We start from the raw sequence: 23089 nt of genomic DNA on the forward strand, positions 1-23089 counted from the left end.
TATTTTATTACTATTGTTAATCTCTTACCGTGCCTACTTTATTAAGTTTCTCATAGGTATGTATGTATGTATGTACAGGAAAAAACATAGTATATACAGTGTTTGGTATACAGTTTCAGGTATCTATTGGGGTTCTTGGAGCATATCCCCAAGAATAAGGGGGGTTACTGCATTTGATTCTCAAGGATAAACTCACTTAAAACCTTCTAAATTACATTCATTATTCAATTAAATCCTCTTTAAACATCCATTCCTATGTAGAGCCAAAGCTCCTTTAAAATCATTTTTCTTGCCTCTTGTGCTATGTTAAGTTTCAATGTTAAGTTTATGTTTGTTTTAACATTTCCTTATCTTTAATATGACGAAGTAATATAGTAGAATAAGGGGCTAACCCAGGTGTAAATCTGCATTCCACTGAAATGGTCCTATAATCACAGAGGAGAACAGAAGGACTATGGACGGGGACAAAGAAGGTCTTGCAGGAGTGTTACCATGGCGGGTTCAGGGATGACAGAGCTCTAAGACTACCATAAGAGAAGAAGGCTAAGTGCCAATTCGTCTCCAGATAACTAATTCATTATTTTCTTTCAGAATTTTCTATTACAATTTTAGAAAGTGCTTAACTTATGCATACTAAAATTTCAACTGGTCTAAAATATTTTGATAGTAAGTATAAAAGTGTTTAACTTTCAATGTCTAATCTTTTTAGTAATAAATGCTTATACTCACTACTGAATTTAAACAAAAATATAACCACCAGACACAAATGGGTTAGTTCTCACAATAATTTCATAATTTCAAAGGAATGATTAAAAAATAAACACTCTCTTCCAGATGGTCAGAAGAACAACAACAATCTCTTAATTTTTGAAGAATTTTTTTTAGCATTATTTTGATTTTGGTCACAGTCACCTATGTTATATGCTTTGTAGCATCATGGCTATCATCCTTCAATAATGTCCATCTACAAATTAATTAACTTTCTTGAAACAAATCCCTGGTATACTATTCTTCTGATTCCCATGGAAGACTCACTTTTAAGATACAATTGCAGCTGCCCCACACTGCCAGTTACTGCGTCACATGCACGCCTTAAAATTCTGTAATCAGCAACCACCAGGTGCCGTATCGCATTCAGCACACCACAGTCAGTCAATACAGACATCCCCAAACACACCAAGGCTGGTTTTGTCAAATGTTTTATTGAGTGTAGACATCTGGAGTACTGTAAAACATGCATTATCTGTAGATTCAAAAAGGAGCAAGCCACATTGTCCTCACTGTCAAATGTGTCAGGCTTGGCATACATGATGGAGATTAATGAAGTATCATGAGAGTAATATGGTTCTTGAAAAGCTTCTACAATTTGGAGTAGGGTCTTAATCACATGAAAAGCAAAGCTGTTCACATTAGAGAACCTGCATTTCATTGGAGGTACACAGTATTTTAATTTTAAAACAAATAAAAATAATTCTGTTTGTAGAAGATTCCCACATCCCCAACTCTGTCCCTTCAGTTTTCAGAAATTTTAATTTAAAAAAATCATATGCCTTTTGGAAATTGTATGTTTATCTGAGTAATAACTAGAATTTATTTCTTCTTAGGTTGCTGAGGTGTATTAAATTTGAAGAAGATAATATCTCCATCTTCAACAATATAATTTCTGCCTTGTTGTCTGTACTTTCCAGCAGCCTGCAAATAGGAAATACATAAGAAATGGATTATTGTACAACTAAATGCATAAGGCAAAGTGTTATACTTATTGGATCATATTTTTTTTAAAATAAGAAGACATAGAAGTTATAAAAGTTTGTTTGTTTAATTTATTTATTTGTTTATTTATTTATTTATTTATTTATTTATTGTGAGAGAGAGAAGGGAAGGGAGGGAGAAAGAGAGGGACAGAAACATCAATGTGTGGTTGCCTCTCACATGCCCTCAACTGGGGACCAGGTCCGCAACCCAGGCATGTGCTCTGACCAGAAATCGAACTGGCGACCCTTTGGTTTGCAGGCCAGCACTCAGTCCACTGAGCCACACCAGCCAGGATGGAAGACATACAAGTTTAAAACTAGACTTGGAGAGAAGCAAGTATTCCTGATTTGGGCAGAACTAGATTTTCCATACATACATAATCATAATGTAATCTCCACTAAATTGTTGGTACATAAATGTAATTATACCAATATCATTAAGTTTCATTACATGTTATTTATGGTACATTTCTGATGTGTCTGCAAACATCCAGTAAGTCACTGTAACAAAACATATCAAACCAGGTAGGAAGAAAAAACTACATAACTAGTTTAAGGCTTCTTCATTTTCTTTAAAAATTTTTTTTTTTTTTTTAGAGAGAGAGAGAGACAGACAGACAGACATCGATTTGTTCCACCTATCCATGCATTTATTTATTGGTTGATTCTTGTATGTGCTCTGACCGAGGATGGAACCTACAACCTTGGTGTATTGGGATGATGTTTTAACCAACTGAGCTACCTGGCCAAGGCTTCTTTGTTTTCTTAAAGAAATTCTGTGGTAATATTGGTGATGTCAAAAAGATGGTCTGCGACAAGAAAAACTACTACCACAGTTTTTAAATTATTTCCTCGTAGTTTATTTAAACTTGACAATGACTATACATAGTGGTGTGTACTAGAATTCCTCATGAAGAATCTTGGAGATATCGCCAGGTTCAGTTCCAGACCACCAAAACAAAGTGAGTACTGCAAGAAAGTGAGTTTGCAATCTTTTTGCTGGTGGGAGGTTTGGCCTTCAATTTGTAAAAAATGCAACATTTGTGAAGTGCAATGAAGTGAAGTGCAATAAAACAAGGTATGCATGTACTAATGGCCCTAGTTACAAGCAGACTTCTCTAACAGGTTTGGACTGCAAAGACAGATATTTTCCCACTTATATATATCAGCTGGCAAAGCAACTGATTCCACCTGCTGGTATGCAGATTTAGACATGCAATTGCCCAGTAATTCTAATGCAAACCCATGGCAGTTCCAGAGACCCATGCATAGCACACACACTACACCCTACGCACAACAGGCTCTTTGGCATCTATGCTTAATGCTGCACACACTGACACAACTCCTGTAACCCCACCATCGATTACTTGACAGAGGACTCAAGGATCTTTTGGGGAAAAAAACTGTCAAAAGAGTTTTCCTTCTGTTAGAATTTGCTGAGAACACAAAACTTTTGCCCAACAACTTCCCTTGGAATATATTGATAAGAACGTTCAAAGTCAAGTGCAGTATACTAACAAGAGGTAGCAATAACAAAGGTCATATATCTGAGGTTAAAAATCAACAAACCAGGTCACAGAGCTATAGTAAGCATATTTTCAAACATCTAGGCTACAAATTTAAAAATCACCTACCAATAATGTGTGCTATTAAAACAAAGCTGATTTTTAAAAAGCCATGATACTCTAACATTCTAAAAGGCATACACACACATACTCTCTTTCCTCACACACAATTTTTATAAAGGCACGTGATGTATTGAAGGCCACATGCTACTTATTTTGAGAATATAAAGCTTACTGTTATAAAACTATACAATTTAAATCAAATAGATTTCAACATGACATATTAATGTAAGTTTGCATACTTTGTTACCACTCAAGTTTACTATTAATTAAAGGTGACAGTGTTCCTTTAAATTCTCTAGAGACCATTTAATCCATTTCCACTGCTATCAGAAACACTGGTTGAAAAAAAAAATCAATACACATTTGTGAATCTTGAGTATGTATTAAACAAGACACGTCTAACCAGTTCATTTGCACTTGAAAGCAGCCATCTGTAGAAGCCAGCTTCGCCTAAGCAGATATGATTGCTAATAATGTGATGTCCCTGTAGACCACAAAGCCCACACAGAGCTATTCCGTATATAGTTCATAGCACTGGCATTAAATTAGTTATGCTGCCCTGGTATTAGAGAGAGATACATACACACATATATACATATATACAATTTTGCTCTCAAGCCTAAAACCTACTTGATAATATGCAAGTAATTATCTGTTGAACAAGAGAGCATAAACATCCTATAAAGGTTTTATTTACTTGGAGTTCAAATTTTGAAATTTAAGTTTTAGAGATTAAAAATCCCATAAAAACAATTAATGGTATTCTAATCTGAAAATCCAGAGGTCAATCATCTCCAATTTATAGTATAAAAGCACCCAATTTGTGTTATGCACTTCTACAAGCAGAACATATTTTATTGTATATTATAAAGTTTCCCTGTGTTAAAAAAAATTTTACAATTTATATATCTTTCAAGCTTATTACAATATAGACATCTATTAAGGATTGGTAGAACAGGCTTATCACATGAGATTATAAAAAAGCAGCATGTGATTTCTAAATTGTAGTAATAAAAAAATCCTTATTTTAATCACCTTTACTGTATGAAAAATACATATACCAACATGATGTAGCATGTTGAAAATTAACCTGAGATTTTCAAGTCTAATTAGTATTCCTGACAAAGTTCAATCTCAGTATTTGCATACCTATATATTGATACAGATGACACCACTGAAAAGTTAATGACCTTGTTTAGTTGTAAATTGTAACTTCTCTCACTCATTTTTAAAAAACAAAATGGCTCTCATTCCACATTGAATCAATTATACAAAGATGTTTTCCCCCTCCTCTTCCTAGGGTTTCAAAAGTTCTATTAAAGTCCTGCTGATTAATATGATCTTTCCAATGATACCAATGAGAATAAACTAAACTTGAAATAAACTTCTCTGCATTCCTTCAAACTATGAAATAGTAGACACAAAAGAGACCTCTTTAAATTCTTTAACACTTTCTATGGTAGTTTTCAAATATAAAGTTAAAGATAAAGAAGCCTTACGACGATGTCAGTTTAATCACTTGGCCTATCTATTGATTAGAGATGACATACCTACTAGATTCTGCTAAGCCTAATAAAGCCAAATAAGAAAAAGCCTGAAAAATAATTTACATTATAAAAAAATCATTTATTGCTCATCTATAACATTGCTTTACTATTAGTGGTTGCAAATCAAATTATACTTATTAGCTAAAACAAAGCACAATTTTGGACCTGCCCTCTAGTGTTGAGAAAGTAAATCAAATTCCTAAAGATCTTCAAAAAAGTACAACCATGAAGTTTGGATTAATCATAAGCATATAATATCAGTTCTATTTTAGATAATCAAGTGTAATAAATATAAATTTTCACTGGCCATCAGTGAACAAATTCTTTGAAATTATTTATAATTTCTTAAAACTAGTTTGTTTCAGTTTTAGAAAAACACTATTCACACATTTTAAAAATTATCTAAAAGCATGTAAACACCTATAGCTCTTTGACAGTTGACAGTACCATTAAACCCTGATACACAGTTTAAAAGAGGATTATTCGTTTTCATGAGTATCTTCCCATTAGTAAAAATTACAAAATATGAAACTAAAAAATAATTCCTTACCTTAACTGCATTTTCAGAACCTTCCTCTTTAAAATCTTCATATTTCATTACTTCAGCCATAATGAATCCTTTTTCAAAATCTGTGTGAATCTTTCCTGCAGCTTGAGGAGCCTTCGTCCCTTTCTTTGAAAAGAAAGACCAGAGAAAACTAATTGCATTTAAGATGATTAATTGTAAACGTAGAGTTTCTTTTTTTCTGAACTGCAGTTGTGGTCAACTTAAACTTAGTTTAACATCAGTTAAGATGTCAGGTACACAATTAGTACATTTTCAACACTGGGCACTATCTGTGTAGCAGATTTAGCACAGACAGATCAGTAGATACTAAAGAAGCACAGCTTTGTCTTTCCTAACAGCCATCCAGTTTTATTGATTTAGATGCAGCGGTCTGGTTTTAGCCTGGGTTTCATTTCGATTTTTCTATTCTTCACAGTGGGGAGAAAAAAAAACGGATTTTAAAGTAACTTTCAAGATGAATTATCAAAGATTTTAAAAAGATTAAAAGCCTTGAAATTTTCAGTTCATCTAAAGAACATATAAAAATCAAAAATATAAAGGACCATTTTAAAGATATTTCCAACAAATTATACAATCTGTTGGGCAAATAATTTTGAAATTTTCCTAATAAAATTTTTGAACATTTTACATTATATACACCCTGCTCCTAACCATCATGTAGAAAAATTCAAGTTGATGTAGGAAAGAAATGTCTTATAATTACCCCATATGTTAAATTACAAGGACATACATCCAGACACACACAACCATGGAAAGAAATTTGAGAAATAATGGTGACCTAAACACTGCTTAATAAAGCATGTTAAAGTGATAAGAAGTCTGACACTATAAAGCACAGTTTTTACAATAAAAGATGTATTGGGTTAATATGGATACTCACTGATGCTTACCTGACTAAATATCTCAGCACATTAAATCATGGATACTTACAATCAGTCTTAAGATAAACCAGCTTTCACATTTTCAAGCCCAGAATACATTATCTTTCCTGTTACATATACTTAAGTTCAGAAGTTTTAAAGCTTAAAAATATAAAGTACAAAAAAAATCCTGGCAATTTATTTACCAACTCAGATTTGCTTTGACATTATTCTGTAAGTTTATATAAAAGAACCTTTGTTAGAAATCCATCAAACATTTTCGGTTTTTTACAAAGAGGAGAGGAGGTAAAAGAAAAGTGAATCTCACATTCACACAATGCATTTAACACTATGTTGAACTGCCTCCATGTTCCTATCCATGTTACATTAGAATAAATGTTACAATAAATTGTGGTAGCCAGTGAAAACAGAAATCAAAGCAGCATAAAATTTATCATGTAGCATATATTTTAAAAGCATAATAAAAAATCAGTATTTCTAAAAGTCCTGACATAATTTTTATGTTTGATTCCACTATTTGGGATTACATATATTTCAAAATATTTTTCAGTAGTATAATATATTCACATTTAAAAGCAAACCATTACAGTTCAGTTTCTATTGTCCTCTGGGAATAAATTAGTCATTCTCTCTGGCCCTAATCAGTATACATCAATATTTAAAATACACATCACATTTTTAAAGAAGACTGAATATATAACATTGAAAAAAATAAACATTACTTCTATGAATTCAAATTACAAAAGACATGAATTATTACACACTGAGTTTAGCTCTTTGAGCCCAACTGTGTATCTATGGAGAGCATAATGATGTCATATTGCTTTTATTGCTGAAAATGTAATCCGAGCAAAGCAAAGGAGGAAAGAACCACCCGCAACCCAAACAAACTTAGCGAATACAAAATGAAAAGCAACATCAATTTCACTGCAGACAAACCCAGTCACACAGATTAAGCAAGCACAATACTGGTGCGTCTTATCTCTGACCACAGGAGGAGGGTAGACAGATTCTACAGGATGAAGAAATTCAGACTATGTAATAGGCAGAATCAATTGTTACCTGCCTCAATCAATGCCGCTCCACTTTCACTGTTCAGCAGCTCACAAATAATTAAAGTTATCCTGGACAAAAACCTCATCTGTAATGACTAGCTAACCGCCACCATGACAAACTTCAAAGTCAGTGATATCAATCTGAATTCAATAGTGTGGAACTGGATATAGCTGATGAATAAGTATGAATCTTACCCTGATGGTCCATGCACGCACTTCATCTGGGCCTGCAGTGAAAAAGTATTCTAGTTGGAGTGCTGCAAACCCAGCCTTAATGATCTTTGGCAAAGCGCTGAAATAAAATGAAACAAATTCACTCAACATATAAGTTGATAGTGCCAGAGATTTGTATAAAGCTAAAATTATTAATTTCAAGCAGAAAATGTTAGAAGATATTAGTAAATGACCATTCATCTTTCTAATGCACTTGAAGGGGTCAAAAAGCATATAACTATTTCTAAAAAAACCCCTTTAAAACTGCTTCTAATTGTCTTAGTCTGAATATATGATTTAGAATTGTTTACTATAAAAAAAAGAAACATTTGATTTATGACTATTTCCTCCAATATTAATCATTTCCAGGTTGCGGGTCATGAAAGCAAAATTATTTGATAGAAATCCAATGTTTAAACAATATATTACGGTTACTTAGAAAAAATTCAGGCAACTGATTCACTCTTTCCCCTCCCCCACTGAACATGACGAAAGAGTTTTGGCGATCGTTGCTTCTCAAAAATACACATAACTAATACCTATGTTATAATTAAAACACTGTACGGAGATGACAGATGACAGTTAAAAACTTAATTTAAAATAAATCTTTTCACTCTGTCTCATGGTAAAGAAAGGAGAAGATTCCCTCTTTATAATGGTAATTACTCTGTCATTTATTATTCTATCAGCGCAAGCAATTAAATTACTGCAAGGAAATAGTTGATAATAAAGTGTAGGGAAAATGAATGCTAAATTAACCTTTGTGTCATGTTCGCTTCCAGATACTTCTGTCTCTCCTCAGCACTCAATTCTTGCAACTTGAGTTCCAAGGCCCCACTGAACGGAATGACCAAGGCACCTGGGTCAGACCTGTCCACCCAGTCTTTAATTTTTATCAACCTGTAGACAAAAAAGGGCACAACATTATCTTGTAGTGCATGCATGACTGTACCACATTCATTATTATCAAGTAGCACATACATATTCATAAGAATTGCACGGTTTTATGATGCCATCTTTTTCTGTATAGCTTTCCAAGGTCAAGGCATTAACAGGAAGCAACTGCTTCAGGTATACGCCATAATATTTTACTATAATCTAGTTTTACTTTAGCACATTATCTATAGGAACTATTATACAAATATTTTTAAACTTTTAAAAGTTACAACAAATTTGTTCAGTGTTAACACCTGTGCCATTGAAAATCTCAATTTTGAATTGTTTTCCTTACTTAACTAAGCAAATTTTTAAAAAACAAAAACAAAGTTTGGTCTGTATAGAAATCGGACCTAAATGCATCAGTTAATTTTGAAGAGTCTTTGATAAATAAATAATTTGTTCCACCCAGATATGTACACGCCTGGTTTAGTTCCTCCTCAGACTAACAAGGTTTGCATTTGTATTGGTTTTGAGGGAGAATTCTGCTAATCAAAACAAACATGTCCAGAAATACAGATTTACAAACCTAGTTGATTATGTACACACTGCTCTTATAAACCTCACTTCTATAGGATCATAAGTAATAGAGCTACAGAGGAAATAAATTCCTTTGAATTGAAAAGGGTTTAAAAAGCTAAATCAGTCAGGAAATTGACACCAAGTTGTTACTTAAAAAGATGACTTGATTTTTTTCTTCCAAAGCATGGGGTATTCTGACAATGTGGTAGTTAGAACACAATTAAATAAGTGTAGCGAATATATTAACCAGGTTCTGATCCTACTGCTTTGCTGGCTTTTTAATTCTTGGGCAGGTTACTGAACCTTTCTAAGCCTGTTTCCTCATGTATAAAAATGGAAATAACAGTAGCACATATTATATTATAAAGAACCTAAAAAAGTAATGCCTGGCATATAGTAAACAAATATTAACAGTAATTACTATTATTAATTTTCATTCTCAGATAAATCATAGCATGTATGCCTTTAATTCTGGAACAGAGTTTAGTATAGAATTGAATACAGATTTCATAGAAATTTATATTAATGTATACCATGCATAGTTCCCCTCATCTCCCATATTTAGACCAAGGTTTTAATAGCTACTATGACAAAAAATCATGGCAGGAATCCTTTAAATAATCAATGTTAATGTCACTTTAGAGGAAAAGGATCACAAGAATTAAACCACAAATTCATTAATACTCACCTATCAAAGAAAATGGCAGAGAATCACGAGTTATTAGAAAATTTAAAAATATATGGCCTACGAAATAGGATTTAGAATGGGATAGAGGAAGAAAAATTCACAAGTTTGTACATGTCCGTTATTCCAGGCTAACCTATAGTTTATTTAATATGTTATCAGTGGTTCTTGCTTTTCATAATTTTTTCTTTCCTTTTGGTCACATCCTAAGAAAACTGGACCAACCCAATAAACAGATAAAAATTTGTTTTATTGTTCTTTAAAATAGGAACTCCAAACCATGTATTTTCTTATCCAAAATTATAAAAGGAAGGTTAAGAAATAAAAAGGGAAAACTTAAATTCATACTTCTGCATATAATAAAATTATGAGATTCTAAGTTACTTCATGGACTGACACTTCAACCCAAACTGTACATTAAAATGTAACATGCTTATTATATAAGTTAGATACAATCAAGTATTCTATTAAAAGAAGATCATATACCAAAATAGTCAATGAAAGTGAAATAAAACAAGCCCATGTAAAATGATAATAATAAAAATATATACATTTTGCTTCATAAATATGATCAACATAACTAATAAAATATCAACTGTTATGAAACAACAAGATAAGAAATAATTACTTTGGCTAAAACATCAATTCAGAATAACAATAGTTCTCCCCTGTCATTTTAACAGCCTTTCCTGCAGAGTCCTCAGAAGGATTATTTGCATTCCTCAGGTGTTCTATTGTACAATTCAGATGAATAAAGACTTACGAATCATTCCTTTATCGCCAATGTGAGACTTTGATCTGGTGAATACACCATTGTACCTTAACTATAATTGGCAAAAAACCTGACAGTGTAGAGCATCACAAGCTTAATAACAAAGGAGAATATCTCAAAGTGTTGACAGATGATCTTCATAATGCAGAAGCAGAACTGGTACATTTTAGCAATAAATGAGCACTGAGGTCTAAAGGTCTCCAAAGTGACTGACATCAGACCTGCTATAGCCTCAATAAAAGAAAAAGGTACCGTAGCACTCTCCGTAAAGTGAGTTAGGTTCTTTGCCTGCAAGCTTCACTTTTGTGACTTTCACTGTCATAGAAAACACAGGGAAGATGAAAAGTGAGTTAGATTCTTTGGCTGTCTGCTTTACTTTTGTTACTTTTACTATCAAACAAAAGTGAGAAATGTCCCAAAGTGATTTTTAATTACATATTTGAAATAAGCCATGGGTAATTTTAAAAATATGACTCAATCTCAAGATTTGACTGAAATATATGTAATATATCTATTGGGTCTGATGGTTACAAAAGTGTGATAATGAGGCCAAGATCACAAGTTTGAACCCCATTGGGACCAGTTACCGTTTGCAGAAAAAAATGTCTATTCTATTGCTACAAACCATAACCCAAACTATAGTTAGTCTTCTCAAAAATGTGAGCTACTGGCACATGAGGGATATGAAAAAAATCAAAGTTGAGCTCAGTATCACTACTAGAAAAACTATTTCAAGTACATTCTATCAAAGTGAATAATAACTTCCATATACAAATGTTAGCAAATATTTAAAATTATGCAACTGTTAGTGATCAAAATACTAATGCTAATGATAATATTGTCATGGAACACCAAATTATGAGTGGAGAAGAAACAGGAAAGACAACACATTCCCCAAGAGTTCAACTGTAAAAACTTTCACAGTATACATTCATTTTGCAAATTTATATGAATACATTATTACAAGGGGTTCCATCCTTCTCTTATGGAGCTGGAGCCACACTGATTTCCCTGAAGTCTTGTGAGTGACAAATGGAAAGAGGAACTGCCATTAGTCCTATTTTTCCCTTTGGTAATGAAGCAAAGGAATCAGTTTAAAGACTAAAAGGGTGATGCTTTGGGATACACTGGTTGTAATCTGTTAGATTCTTTGGCAGAATGAGATCTTTAATATTTAGTATTGGATTTTTAAAAGACTGTGTCTCAAATTTACCTTTGGGTTTATAATCTGACTTTCTTAGCCAGTCTTGAAATTCCAGAACCTATTATTTGATTTTCTTAGGGTTAGTTCACATTGTTTGTATTTCTCTTCCCAGGTACTAATTTTATTTCTAAAAATTATATTTGTTCCACTTTCACATCTACCTGCTCTTTGGGTTACACTTTACTCTTGTTTAATAAATTGTTAGTTCCTTTCAATCTTTTAAACAGATGAATTTAAAAGTTACTTTTGGATGGCTCGAATAACTCCTGGTTTCTTGGGTAGAGCGTTGCCCCCACCACTTATCATCTGCTAACCGCTCACCATAGTTGGGTCCTGTTGTATACGCTGTGTTGTTTTTGGATATATGGTCATTTGGAAGCAGCAGTTATGTTCCAAGGGGGTCTGTGGTCCCCTGGTTTGTTGAGATGTACCTACAGGATAGTTTTATGGTTGATTCCTCTAGGGAATGATCAATGGAGGGTCCTGACTCTGGGTCATTTTAAGGCTTGGTGTTTCAGCACTAGGTTTTGATAATGCACATTGAGGCCCTCCAACTCTTAAGAATGAAGTTCTGGTCTCTAATTTCCTGAGACTAAGCTTCCTCTCTTTTTCCCAAGGGGTGGGAGTGGGGCATTTTTCTAGTATTTAATCATGGAAAGGATAGCTCTTTCTAGGCTTCATTAGTGAGCCTTGTTCCAGCAGCACCTGTAGCATGGGGCCTGTGCCCTCTTACTCCCATATAGACACAAAGGCCTCTAAGCCATATATTTGCGCAGTTTTCCCTGAGGGCCATACACTGTTGCTTCTCTCTCTGCTGTCACTGAGTCTTCTCCATTTTGGGCATCTAGAGAATCCTTTTTCTTACTTGCAAGTCTTGCTGTGTGTTCTGAAAATACCACACTGGCATCAACACCAGCCTTTTCTGGTTATCTTCTCTGGTGTTGCTATATATTAGAAGCAAGAAGGGAGTTTGCTATATGGGCTCAGTCCACCATCTTAACTCAAAGCTCTTCATACTAAAGTTAAATCCTTCGTTTTATTGTGTTCTAATAGCTTTCAACATTTTTGACCATCACCCTCAGGAAGAAATTGATTTCATACTTGACTCAAACATATGGTGCACAAGACATTACTTTCATACACATATCCAAACTGATACAGGTTTCACAAAACAATACTTACCTTTATAATGGGAAATAACATAATCCCCATGGTACTATTTGATATTTTGAATAAAACTAAATTCTTGCAACTTAAAATAAGCCCCTGAAATAGTTTTCTCTAATATCCTTTAATAAAAACTTTAATTTATTCTTTTCTACACTTCATGTCATTCTAGCCATTCAACTACCCTTCTACCCTTAGCTATTCAAATTCTGATTATCTGTTCTAAAAATCCTTTAAAGATGGCTCAATCCTGCACTAAAGCCAAATTACATGATCATTTCTGATATCTTTGAACATCAGAACTCTCCTAAATCTGCTTATTCTACTTTGCAATATCAAAATATATTTAAAGTCTTTGAAGTTGTTACATATGCTATATTAGGTCCTTATACACACCTTATATAGTTTTGACTTAAAAAAAATTAGCAGTGATATCTTGCTTCTGACTGACTTATATAACTGCTGGCAAGAATACATATATCAATATTCAGAAAATGATGCAACTTACACAAAGGAGGCTCCAGAGGTGGTTTATTCAGTGACTTAATATCATTCAGTCAATGTTATTAAGGACCTGACCTTTACTAAGATAGGTCCCCTCATATTGTTCACTGTATGGATATACCATAAACCCAGGGAGCACTGATAAACACTGAAGTCATTTCTAGTCTCCTCCTTTATTAGAAATGACATTTACTCTTATTTCTATTAAAACGGTTCAGTGTCCTGCCCTGGCTGGTGTGGCTCAGTGGACTGAGCACTGGCCTGCAAATCAAAAGGTTGCCCATTTGATTCCCAGTCAGGCCAGGTCCCCAGCTGGGGTCACATGAGAGGCAACCGATTGAAGTTTTTTTTTTGCTCCCTCTCTTTCTCCCTCCCTTCCCTTCTCTCTAAAAATAAAATAAAATAAAATCCTAAAAATTTTTTCTTTATAAAAAAACTATTCAGTGTCCCAAAGAATGATTTAAACATATCACATTCCTTTTTTCCAATTTCCAAACATGCTCATTGGAAATTAATGTTAATTTAATGTTCTGAAACAAAACAAAACACACACACACACACACAATAAAAAGAAAAAGAGAGTAAGGCTTATGGGAAGTAAGGTTATCCTCTTAAAGATGACAAATATTATTTAATCAATCCACTTAACTTATAAATGTCAACAAAAAACACTGAAAACCTGCACTAAGAGTAATAGCACAAACAATATACCAACTGAAATAACATATTCATTCAAACTCAAGAAAATGGCTCTAGAAAATCTAAAATTACCAATTCTTAAAAAACTGTTTGAATAGTTACTAAAATGGGTTTATTAAGGAAGTCAGTTGCAGGGTGGGCAGGAGGGAGAAAGAAGAAGAAATACCAAAAAAGTAATTTCTAGTATAATTAATTAGTGTCTGGAAATCTAATCCCTCTTCTAAAAGGGATCCCCACCTTTGATGTATGTAATGAACTTCAAGTTTCAATGCTCTTGTCTAACTTCCCGGAGTTCTATAGAATAACAATTACAATTTTGCTTCTCAAAGTATGGCCATATCACCTGGGTGTTTGTTAGAAATGCAGAATTTCATAATTTGCATTTTAATAAGATCCCTATTTATTCCTTACGCATGTTAAATTCAGAAACACCAAACTAATAAAGAATTTTGAAAATAACAGCACATTAACTGAAAACATGAAAATGTCTAAGATAACTCTGAAGACCAACTGATAACTAAGCAGATGCTAACTACCTATATCCCACTGATATGAGAGGAGCAAGAATAATAGAAAAATTCCTTCTTACATCTCCCAGGTTCAAAAGCCAGAAGAGAAAAAAGTCACTAGAATTTCAGGAAGTGTATGGAAAATATATGATCAGAATCCCCTATAATGTCAAAGAAGTTTCAGATTCACAGTAAAAATAATTAATTTAGACAGAATAACTATGGTCAACAGTTTCTTACTTTGTAAGACATAATTACCCCTCTTTCATTCTAATAAGCCTCAATACCTGGAAAAACATCTGTAGTAAGTTAGCTTTGGAGTCTAGATTCAAATTATAAGAAGTGATTCCAGCAGAGAGGACTTTTGTGAAATCTGAATTCACAACAAGTAAAAGGGATATTACCACAAATTATTTCCTATGAAGACCTCACAGAACTGCCATCTGAAAAACCCCATTCATTTTGTAGTTACTATAATAAAATGGCATTTGTATACACACATAAATATATGTATCGATATATTTATTTGTGTATATAAAAGAAATATTCTACAGAAATAGGCATTCCTTTTGCAGCAAATAAACACTGGGTTTCAGGCTTTCTGTTTCAAGGATTAATAAGCTTTCTGACTACTGGTAACTGGAAGGTTATGAGTAAGCTGAAATGACAGGTGTTCAGACAAGCAGACGACCTTAAAAGCAAATTAGAAAAACTGGAATATATTTATCCAAAACTTTGGACTCACCATGACTCTGGGATTTTTTTTAACTCTTAATATGCTTTTTAAAAAAAGATAATGCAAAGATAATACATGCAATCAGTCTATGTAACAGGTAATCACTATATGGCAACATTTTCTATGTTCAGGAAAAAGACCCCCTTAAAAAATGTCTTGCAATAAATAAAAAGGAGGAAACATCAGGGTGAATCCTAATTAGTTTGAGTAAATCATTGTAATACCATTTTCCATCTGGCAACTGGTTTGAGTGGGCATATGAACCAGTTCTGGTCAATGGGGCAAGAGGGGAAGCCTAGGAAAAGAATCTCAAATGTTCCCTGAGACTCTTAAAAAGAGATGAGAGACTCTGCTCTCCACTATGGCTGGATCTTAAGCCTGAAGTTCTAGCAGGCATTTTGTGACTTAAAGAGTGGAGTGGGGAAAGATGAGAAAAAAGCTTTTTCTTGGTAATATCACAGGACATTGAATTAACCAACCCTCGAGACAAATTACCTTGGATATTATTATGTACTGAGATTGTCTTTGTTATTGCAGCTGAAAGCATTCTGATAATCCTCATTTAAGTATATAACTGCCCCTCCTCCTGATTTAACTCCAATTTATTCTTTAAGAAACCAGTTCCTGCAGAGCTTTCCATGAGCTTATATAGATAGATGCTATTATCACACTATACTCTATACTATAAATTGCCCATTTTCTTGTTTAGTGTCTCCCACTATAAACTAAAACTAAAAACTTATTGAGGTCAGGAACCTGTCTTTGTTCCCTGATATATTCACAGAACTCTCCTAGCACAGCACCTGGCCCATGGTGGATGCTCAAACATTTCCTGAATGAATAAGAAGGTGGGAAGAGATTTAGCTAATAAATAAGCTGTAATTTAGTCATCTGCAGTCCTGGCCAGTGTGGCTCCATTGGTTAAAGCCATCCCATACACTGAAGGGTCATTGGTTCAGTTCCTGGTCAAGGCACATGCCTAGGTTGCAGGTTTGATGCCCATTAGGAGAACATACGAGAGGCAACCAATTGATGTTTCTCCCCCACCTTCCTCTTCCTAAAAAAAAGCAATGATGGAGTGTCCTTAGGTAAGACTAAAAAAAATTAATTTACTCATCTGAAAACTAGTAAGTAGTTTTCAACCTTTTATGGGTTCCCTAAAGACACTTCCAGGGTGCCAGGAGGAGAAAGGATAGAGAAAGGGAAGAAGAAACAGGGAGGTTTTGCACCTTCCACTCTTGCATTTCAACCAGAGTTGCATCATTCTTATATGTTGGATTTCTGCATATTTCATCAAAAGAAAGAATTGTTGTTTTTAACAACTCTCAGGTTTAGCGATTGCATGATCCTTTTTCAGATGGCAAATTCTATCATTTTATGGCATTTTATGCTAAAATCTTTAGGCATTTCCTGTTTCTGATTAAATGGTACTACTTTTTACCATATTTAAAAAAAAGCCTCTCCCTTCCCACTTTTTGTCACTCTATTCCCTCACCTTAACTTAATTTTCTTTATTGTACTTATGCAGAGCAACCCCCCCAAAACTGGAATTATCTTCTGGAGGGCTGACCCCTTATAGTACTACAGGCTTCCCCCACTAGGTGTGTGTTCTAGGAACCCATCTTTATCAGTGGACCAGCTGGTGTTGTTGGGAGAAGCTGCATTTGGCTTCAGTGAATTTTTTTTAAGACTCTTTCAATGTTTTTGCCCATTTCATGATGGGTGATTTATGAGCGCACCTGCCCACACCGCGCTGGTTTTTGACCAAAAATCGCAAGAACCCTGTGCCCCACCCTCCCTACTCACCTCCTATCTCACCCCAGTGGCTTTTTTTTGTTTGTTTCCCTGGATGAAAAAAAGTTCTCAAAGGAAAACATTTTGCCGGTGTGGAAGAGGTGAAACAAAAAATTATAGCAGCACTAACAGCACCAAAATCGATGAGTTCAAAAACTGTTTTGAACAGTGGGGAAAAAAAAAAATCAATAAGTGCATTGCATCAAATGGAGAGTACTTTGAAGGTGACTGAAGTTTAAACATGTAAAAATAAATACAGAGACTTCCCACCAAGATGGAGTCGTAGACAGACATGCTGCATCTCCCTTCACAACTAAGAAGGAATACGACTACCTCAAAATTAGAAACAACCAGAAGTTCCAGAAAATAAAACTGCATGGAAGTCCAACAAACAAAGATATAAAGAAGAAATACTCATCTAGACAGGTAGGAGGGGCGGAGCCGGGGTGGAGAGGACAAGGTGTGGTGGTGACAGCAGCAGCGGCAGAAGCAGGTCGGCAGGAAGTGCAGTTACACGTTTTAAAAAGTCAGGAAGGACACCTGGGGAACGTTCCCAGCTCCTCACCAGACCATGCAGCTAACGGTCCCAGTGCCAGGGAAAATCAAGCCTCGTTGCTTCTGACTGTGCAAACCAGCCAGGGTTGTGGCAGAGGCAAAAATGCCGGTCTCTCAGCAGAGCCCACATATTTAAAGGGCCCCCACAGTCCTAGAACGTCTGCACACTCATCCACTCTGGGAACGACAGCCACGGCCAACAGCTAGAGAGGCACCAGTCCCATACGGAAGTGGGAGAAGTGCCTGGAAAAGGGGTGAGTGCTGGGAAAGCGGCACTGTTCCTTCCCACACCCCTCCCCCACGTACAGCACCACAATGTGGTGAAACAGGTCACCCTGTACTGAGGAATCCCTAAGGCTCCGCCCCTTACAACATAATAGGAGCAACAGCTCTACTTAAGACACAGAGGCAAACACACAGGAGACTTCCAGCCAAGATAAAGGCCTAGACTGAAAAACTCCATCTCCCGCCACAACTAAGAAGAAATACAACTACTGCAAAACCAAAAATAACCAGAAGTTCCAGAAAATAAATGGAAGTCCAATGTATGAAGTTATAAAGAAGTGGTGCTCGTCCCAATGTGTAGGAGGGGCAAAGCCGGGGCGGAGAGGTCAAACTGTGCTAGCAGCAGCAGCAGAAGTGATGATGGCGGTACGGCGGTAAGCACAGACACCTGTATTTAAAGGGAGGCAAGAAGCGCCTGGGAAGCACCCCCCTGGCTGCAGACCAGACCTATCAGCTTGCGTTTCTAATGCCGGGGAAGGCAGACCCCCACTGCCTTGGACTGTGAGGCCCAGAGCAGGTAGAGATGGAGGAGGAGGCTCCAGGTCTCTCAGCAGAGAGTAAACAGCAAAAATCCATCTTGGAACCCTGCCCCCACAGAAAAAGCCACAGTGTGGTGAGAAGGGTCGCCTGGTTGTGACAGGTGCATGGGGCTCCACCCCCTATAATGTAGAAGGTGTGATAGCCCAGCCCAGAAAGCAAAAGGTAAACACAAAATTGTCAGGATGGCACAGATCATGATAAAGATCACAGTGATGCAGCTGAACAGACAGCAAATATCTAATCTAACAAAGGAGCAGATAGGAAATCTTTCTGAGGCACAGTTCAGAGCTATGGTTATTAAAATGCTTACAAATCTAACAGCAGATCTTAAATAAGACGGGGATGGAATGAAGGCTAGTCCTGCTGAAATGAACAAAACACAGGGATCAGGGATCAAACCAACAAATCGGAACACAGGGAAGGAACAAACAGTCAACCAGTGCAGAAAGAGGAAACGAAAAGTGAGGAAAATGAGAAGCTTAGAAACCTGTGGGACAGCTATAAGCGGGCCAACATCCAAATCATAGGGTTGCCAGAAGGTGAAGAAGAAGAACTAGAAATTGAAAAATTATGTGAAAAAATAATGAAGCAGTACTTCCCTAACTTGGGGAAGGAAATAGACTTACAGGTCCAGGAAGCACAGAGAGTTCCAAAAAAATGGGCCCAGTGAGAACCACACCAAGACACATTATAATCAAAATGTCAAAAATTAAGGATAAAGAGAGAATCTTAAAAGCAGGAAGAGAGAAGAAGAGAATTACCTACAAAGGGGTCCCAATAAGACTATCAGCTGATTTCTCAAAAGAAACTCTGCAGGCAAGAAGGGACTGGCAAGAAATATTCAAAGTAATGAAAAGCAAAAACCTACAACCATGATTACTCTATCCAGTGAAGCTGTCATTCAGAATAGAAGGGCAGAGAAAGTGCTTCCAGGACAAAGTGAAACTGAAGGAGTTAATCAGATTCAAACCACTGTTATATGAAATGTTAAAGTGACTTGTTTAGGAGAAAAAGGATCAAGACTATGAACATTAAAATGGAAACTGTATCACAACAACCAACAACAGAAGCTAGGGAATTGAAACAAAGGCAAACTGAGTAGGCACTGAGAATGGAAAAAGAATTATAGGTATGGGGAACATTATGCGGGGAGGTCAGCAGGGAGGGGGAAGGGGGGAAAGGAAGGGAGATGGTACAGGAATTAAGAAGCATAATAGGAGGGAGTGGAGTAGATAGGAAGATGTTTAGAAGAACTATATGCACAACCAATGGGCATGGACTAAGCGGGAGGACAACTGGAGGGAGTGGGGTCACTGGGTGGAGGGAAACAAAAGGAAAAGAAATTGGGACAACTCTAACGGCATAATCAATAAAGCATATTAAAAAAAGAATAAATACACAATTTTTAATAAATAAATTCTGGTTTGGGGGGTTCCTCCTTGTATGATCTTAATGTTATTGTCTTCCTCCCAGCACTGGTGAACCCATTTTACTCAGTTATTAGGGCAAGGAACTTTTAAAATACTTTGTTCACTGCAGTATCCTCAGCACCACTTACAATAGTGCCTGGCACAATTAGATGCTCAGTGAATGTTGAGTGATCAATAAATAAGAATGAATTAAGCTGAAAGTTACTCTAAAAAAGATTAGGTAACAAACACTCAGAAGTACATACATATGACTGTTATAGACCTCAGCTACCTGTCTCTTCTGTCAGAGACAACCTTTAGACATTAGTAAGCCATAGTTGACATCATCATTGAAGATATGCATGTTTATTAGCTAGGATGGTGAAGTGAAAAATCGTACCAACAGAACATGGAGGAAGTATACCTAATTCAAGTACAGTTATACAAACAAAAATCATAGTATAGTGGGGTTATTTCAATTCCCAAGTTAAATCTGTGGCTTGAACCACTTGTAATTCAAATCTGAACATCAAGGTTCATTGTGAATGTACTAAAACGAGCATCTCAAATGTTAAGATGTTCTCTGAATCTCAGGCTTCCTACCCCTTCAAGGCTACTAAATTATGATTTGTGTTCATACTGAGTGGCCCCAAGTTGGGTACATTTTTGATACTTTAAAACAGTGTTTTTCAAAATATAGTTTCCAGACCACCAGTAAGTCCAGGACTCTACAAGAAAACCTAGATTTATAATCTCTGATGGCTAACAGTTACTATTTTTGAATCTCTGCCATTTCTTTGCAATTCTATAATCTAGTCTTAAACATCACACATAGAGATATTCTGTAATTAAAGTTGTCATGAGGTATGAAACCAATATTGAAAGCCCGAGACTATAAACCTCTGTTAGCTGCAAGAATACTTCCCAACTAGTTATGATGCTATAAATGAGATGAAAATATTTTTGGCCATGACGTCAAGGAATAAACTACCTTTCCTTCCACTTTTGTCCAAAGAGAAAGACACCAGGTTGATACAATTGATAATCAAAACAAACTTATAGGAAAAGTGAAATATCTTGATTTAACTATCACAGATATAATTTTTTATAAAGAATGTAGATGGTATCAGAAACAGGACTTCCACATCCAAATTCCTTATGGAGATGAAGAAAGTCTAAAGACTATCCTCTGATATCTTGAGAGAGGTGGGGCTGAAGATGCGTGGAATAAGAGTATATATGTGTGAGGGGAAAGGAGAGAAGGAGAGAGGGAGACAGGGAGGGAGAGAATGCACTGCAAAACATGTCACAGTGGTAGTGTGTCAAAGAAACAGTACCATAAAAGTGATAAAAACTTCAGTAATGAGCCTTTTTGAAATTAAAGGGCATATAAATGGCAAAAACTAAACTAAGATGGGAATATACTTAACAAAAGAAATGTACATGAAAACTAGAGTATCACTGACAGAAATTTAAGAAGGTAAGTGGAAAGATGTGTGTTCACGATATGAAGACTTAATATTGTTAAGATGACAATATTTCCCAAACTGATCGGCAGATTCAACGTAATCTATTGAAATTCCAACTGCCTTTTATGTATAAATTGACAAGCCCAACCTAAAATTCATATAAAAATGAAAAACCCCAATTAACCAAAACAATCTTGAAAAAAGAAGAACAAAATTGGAGGACCCAACTTGTTCTAATGCAAAACTACTATCCCGTCGTCGTCGTCGTCAGCCGTCCGTCTCGAGAGACGATGGTGTGTGCAGTTCGACTCGGGAGTGACACGGTATCTGTCTCCTCCCGTGTTGAATCGACATCTTGCGATGACGCTGGAGTGTCCTCTCCAGTGAAGCTGAAGCTACAGAGCCTGGGCAGGGTGATATGGAGGGTCTGCTGTTGCCCATGCAGCAGACCCCCCCTCTCTTCGCAGCTGAAGGGTCCAAGGGGAAGACGGAGTCAATACAGCTTGGCTTCAGGTGCGCCGCAGGAGTTGCTGGTGTTGACTACAACATCAAACCGCCTTAGGGACTCCGGCTCCGGATTTTCTGTCGGGGTTTACTCCTTTAGCCTTTCCCCTGAAGAGGTATGCCGCAAGGCAGCGGAGGTTTTTTGGAGTCAGAGTTTTCCTTCTCTGATGTGCCCTGACTGGAAGATCGAACCAGCGACACTTAGCTCGCAGGCCGACGCTCAATCCACTGAGCCAGAACTACTATAAGACTACAGTAATCAAGACTATGTTGCAATGGTTTAAGGCTAGACATACAGATCAACTGAGTAGAATTCAAGAGTTCAAAAATAAACCCCATACATGTACAAACAATTGATTTTTAAAAGAATTTTAATTGTGGTAGAAAAGAATAGAATTTACCATCTTAACTATTTTTAAGTGTACAGTTCAGTAGCATTAATTGTATTCACACTGTTGTATAGTAAATCTATAGAACTCTTTCATCCTGTAAACCTGCTATTTTACACTCATTGAATACCTACCTGTTTCCCATTCCAGGCCTAGCCCTTCGTTCTACTTTCAGTTTCTATAAGTTTAACTACTTTAGGTGCCTCTTATAAGTAGAGTCATATAGTTTTTATTTTTTTTGATTGGCTTATTTCACTTAGCATAATATCCTCAAGATTCACCCATGTTGTGGTATATAACAGTATTTCCTTCTTTTTTAGGCTGAACAACGTTCTATTGTATGTATATAACACATTTTATTTATCCATTCATTCACTGAAGGACATTTAGGTTGTTTTATTGTTGACTATTGCAAACAATGCTGCAATGTACATGGGCATACAGACAATCTCTTCAAGATCCTGTTTTCAGATTCATTTGGATATATACCCAAAAGTAGGATTGCTAGATTACATAGTAATTCTATTTTTAAATTTAAAAGACACCTCCATACTATTTTTCATAGTGGTTACACCATTTTTCATTCCCACCAACACTGTACCAGGATTCCACTTTCTCCACATCTTTGCCAATGCTTGCTATTTTCTTTTATAGTGGCCATTTTAATGGCTGTGAAATGACTCATACCTCATGTTTTTTATTTGCATTTCTCCAGTAATTAAGTGATGTTGAGCATCTTTTCATATGCTTCTTGGTCACCTGTA

The 23089-nt window shown here is 35.7% G+C and overlaps 1 protein-coding gene across 1 annotated transcript in view; it reads right to left on the reverse strand.

The window, feature by feature from the left end:
- Positions 1 to 1183: 1183 nt before the first annotated feature.
- Positions 1184 to 23089, reverse strand: part of OLA1 (Obg like ATPase 1) — a 185824-nt gene continuing 163918 nt past the window's right edge. The window contains exons 8-11 of the mRNA XM_090267937.1: positions 8406 to 8546; positions 7629 to 7725; positions 5480 to 5602; positions 1184 to 1692 (exon numbers count right to left, since the gene is read on the reverse strand). Coding sequence (XP_090124063.1) covers positions 1591 to 1692; positions 5480 to 5602; positions 7629 to 7725; positions 8406 to 8546 — 463 coding nt within the window. The 3' untranslated portion in view covers positions 1184 to 1590. The remainder of the gene's footprint in view (positions 1693 to 5479; positions 5603 to 7628; positions 7726 to 8405; positions 8547 to 23089) is intronic.

Source organism: Furipterus horrens, unplaced genomic scaffold (assembly GCF_987537825.1).
Source record: "Furipterus horrens unplaced genomic scaffold, mFurHor1.1.pri manual_scaffold_1, whole genome shotgun sequence".
Lineage (NCBI taxonomy): Eukaryota > Metazoa > Chordata > Mammalia > Chiroptera > Furipteridae > Furipterus > Furipterus horrens.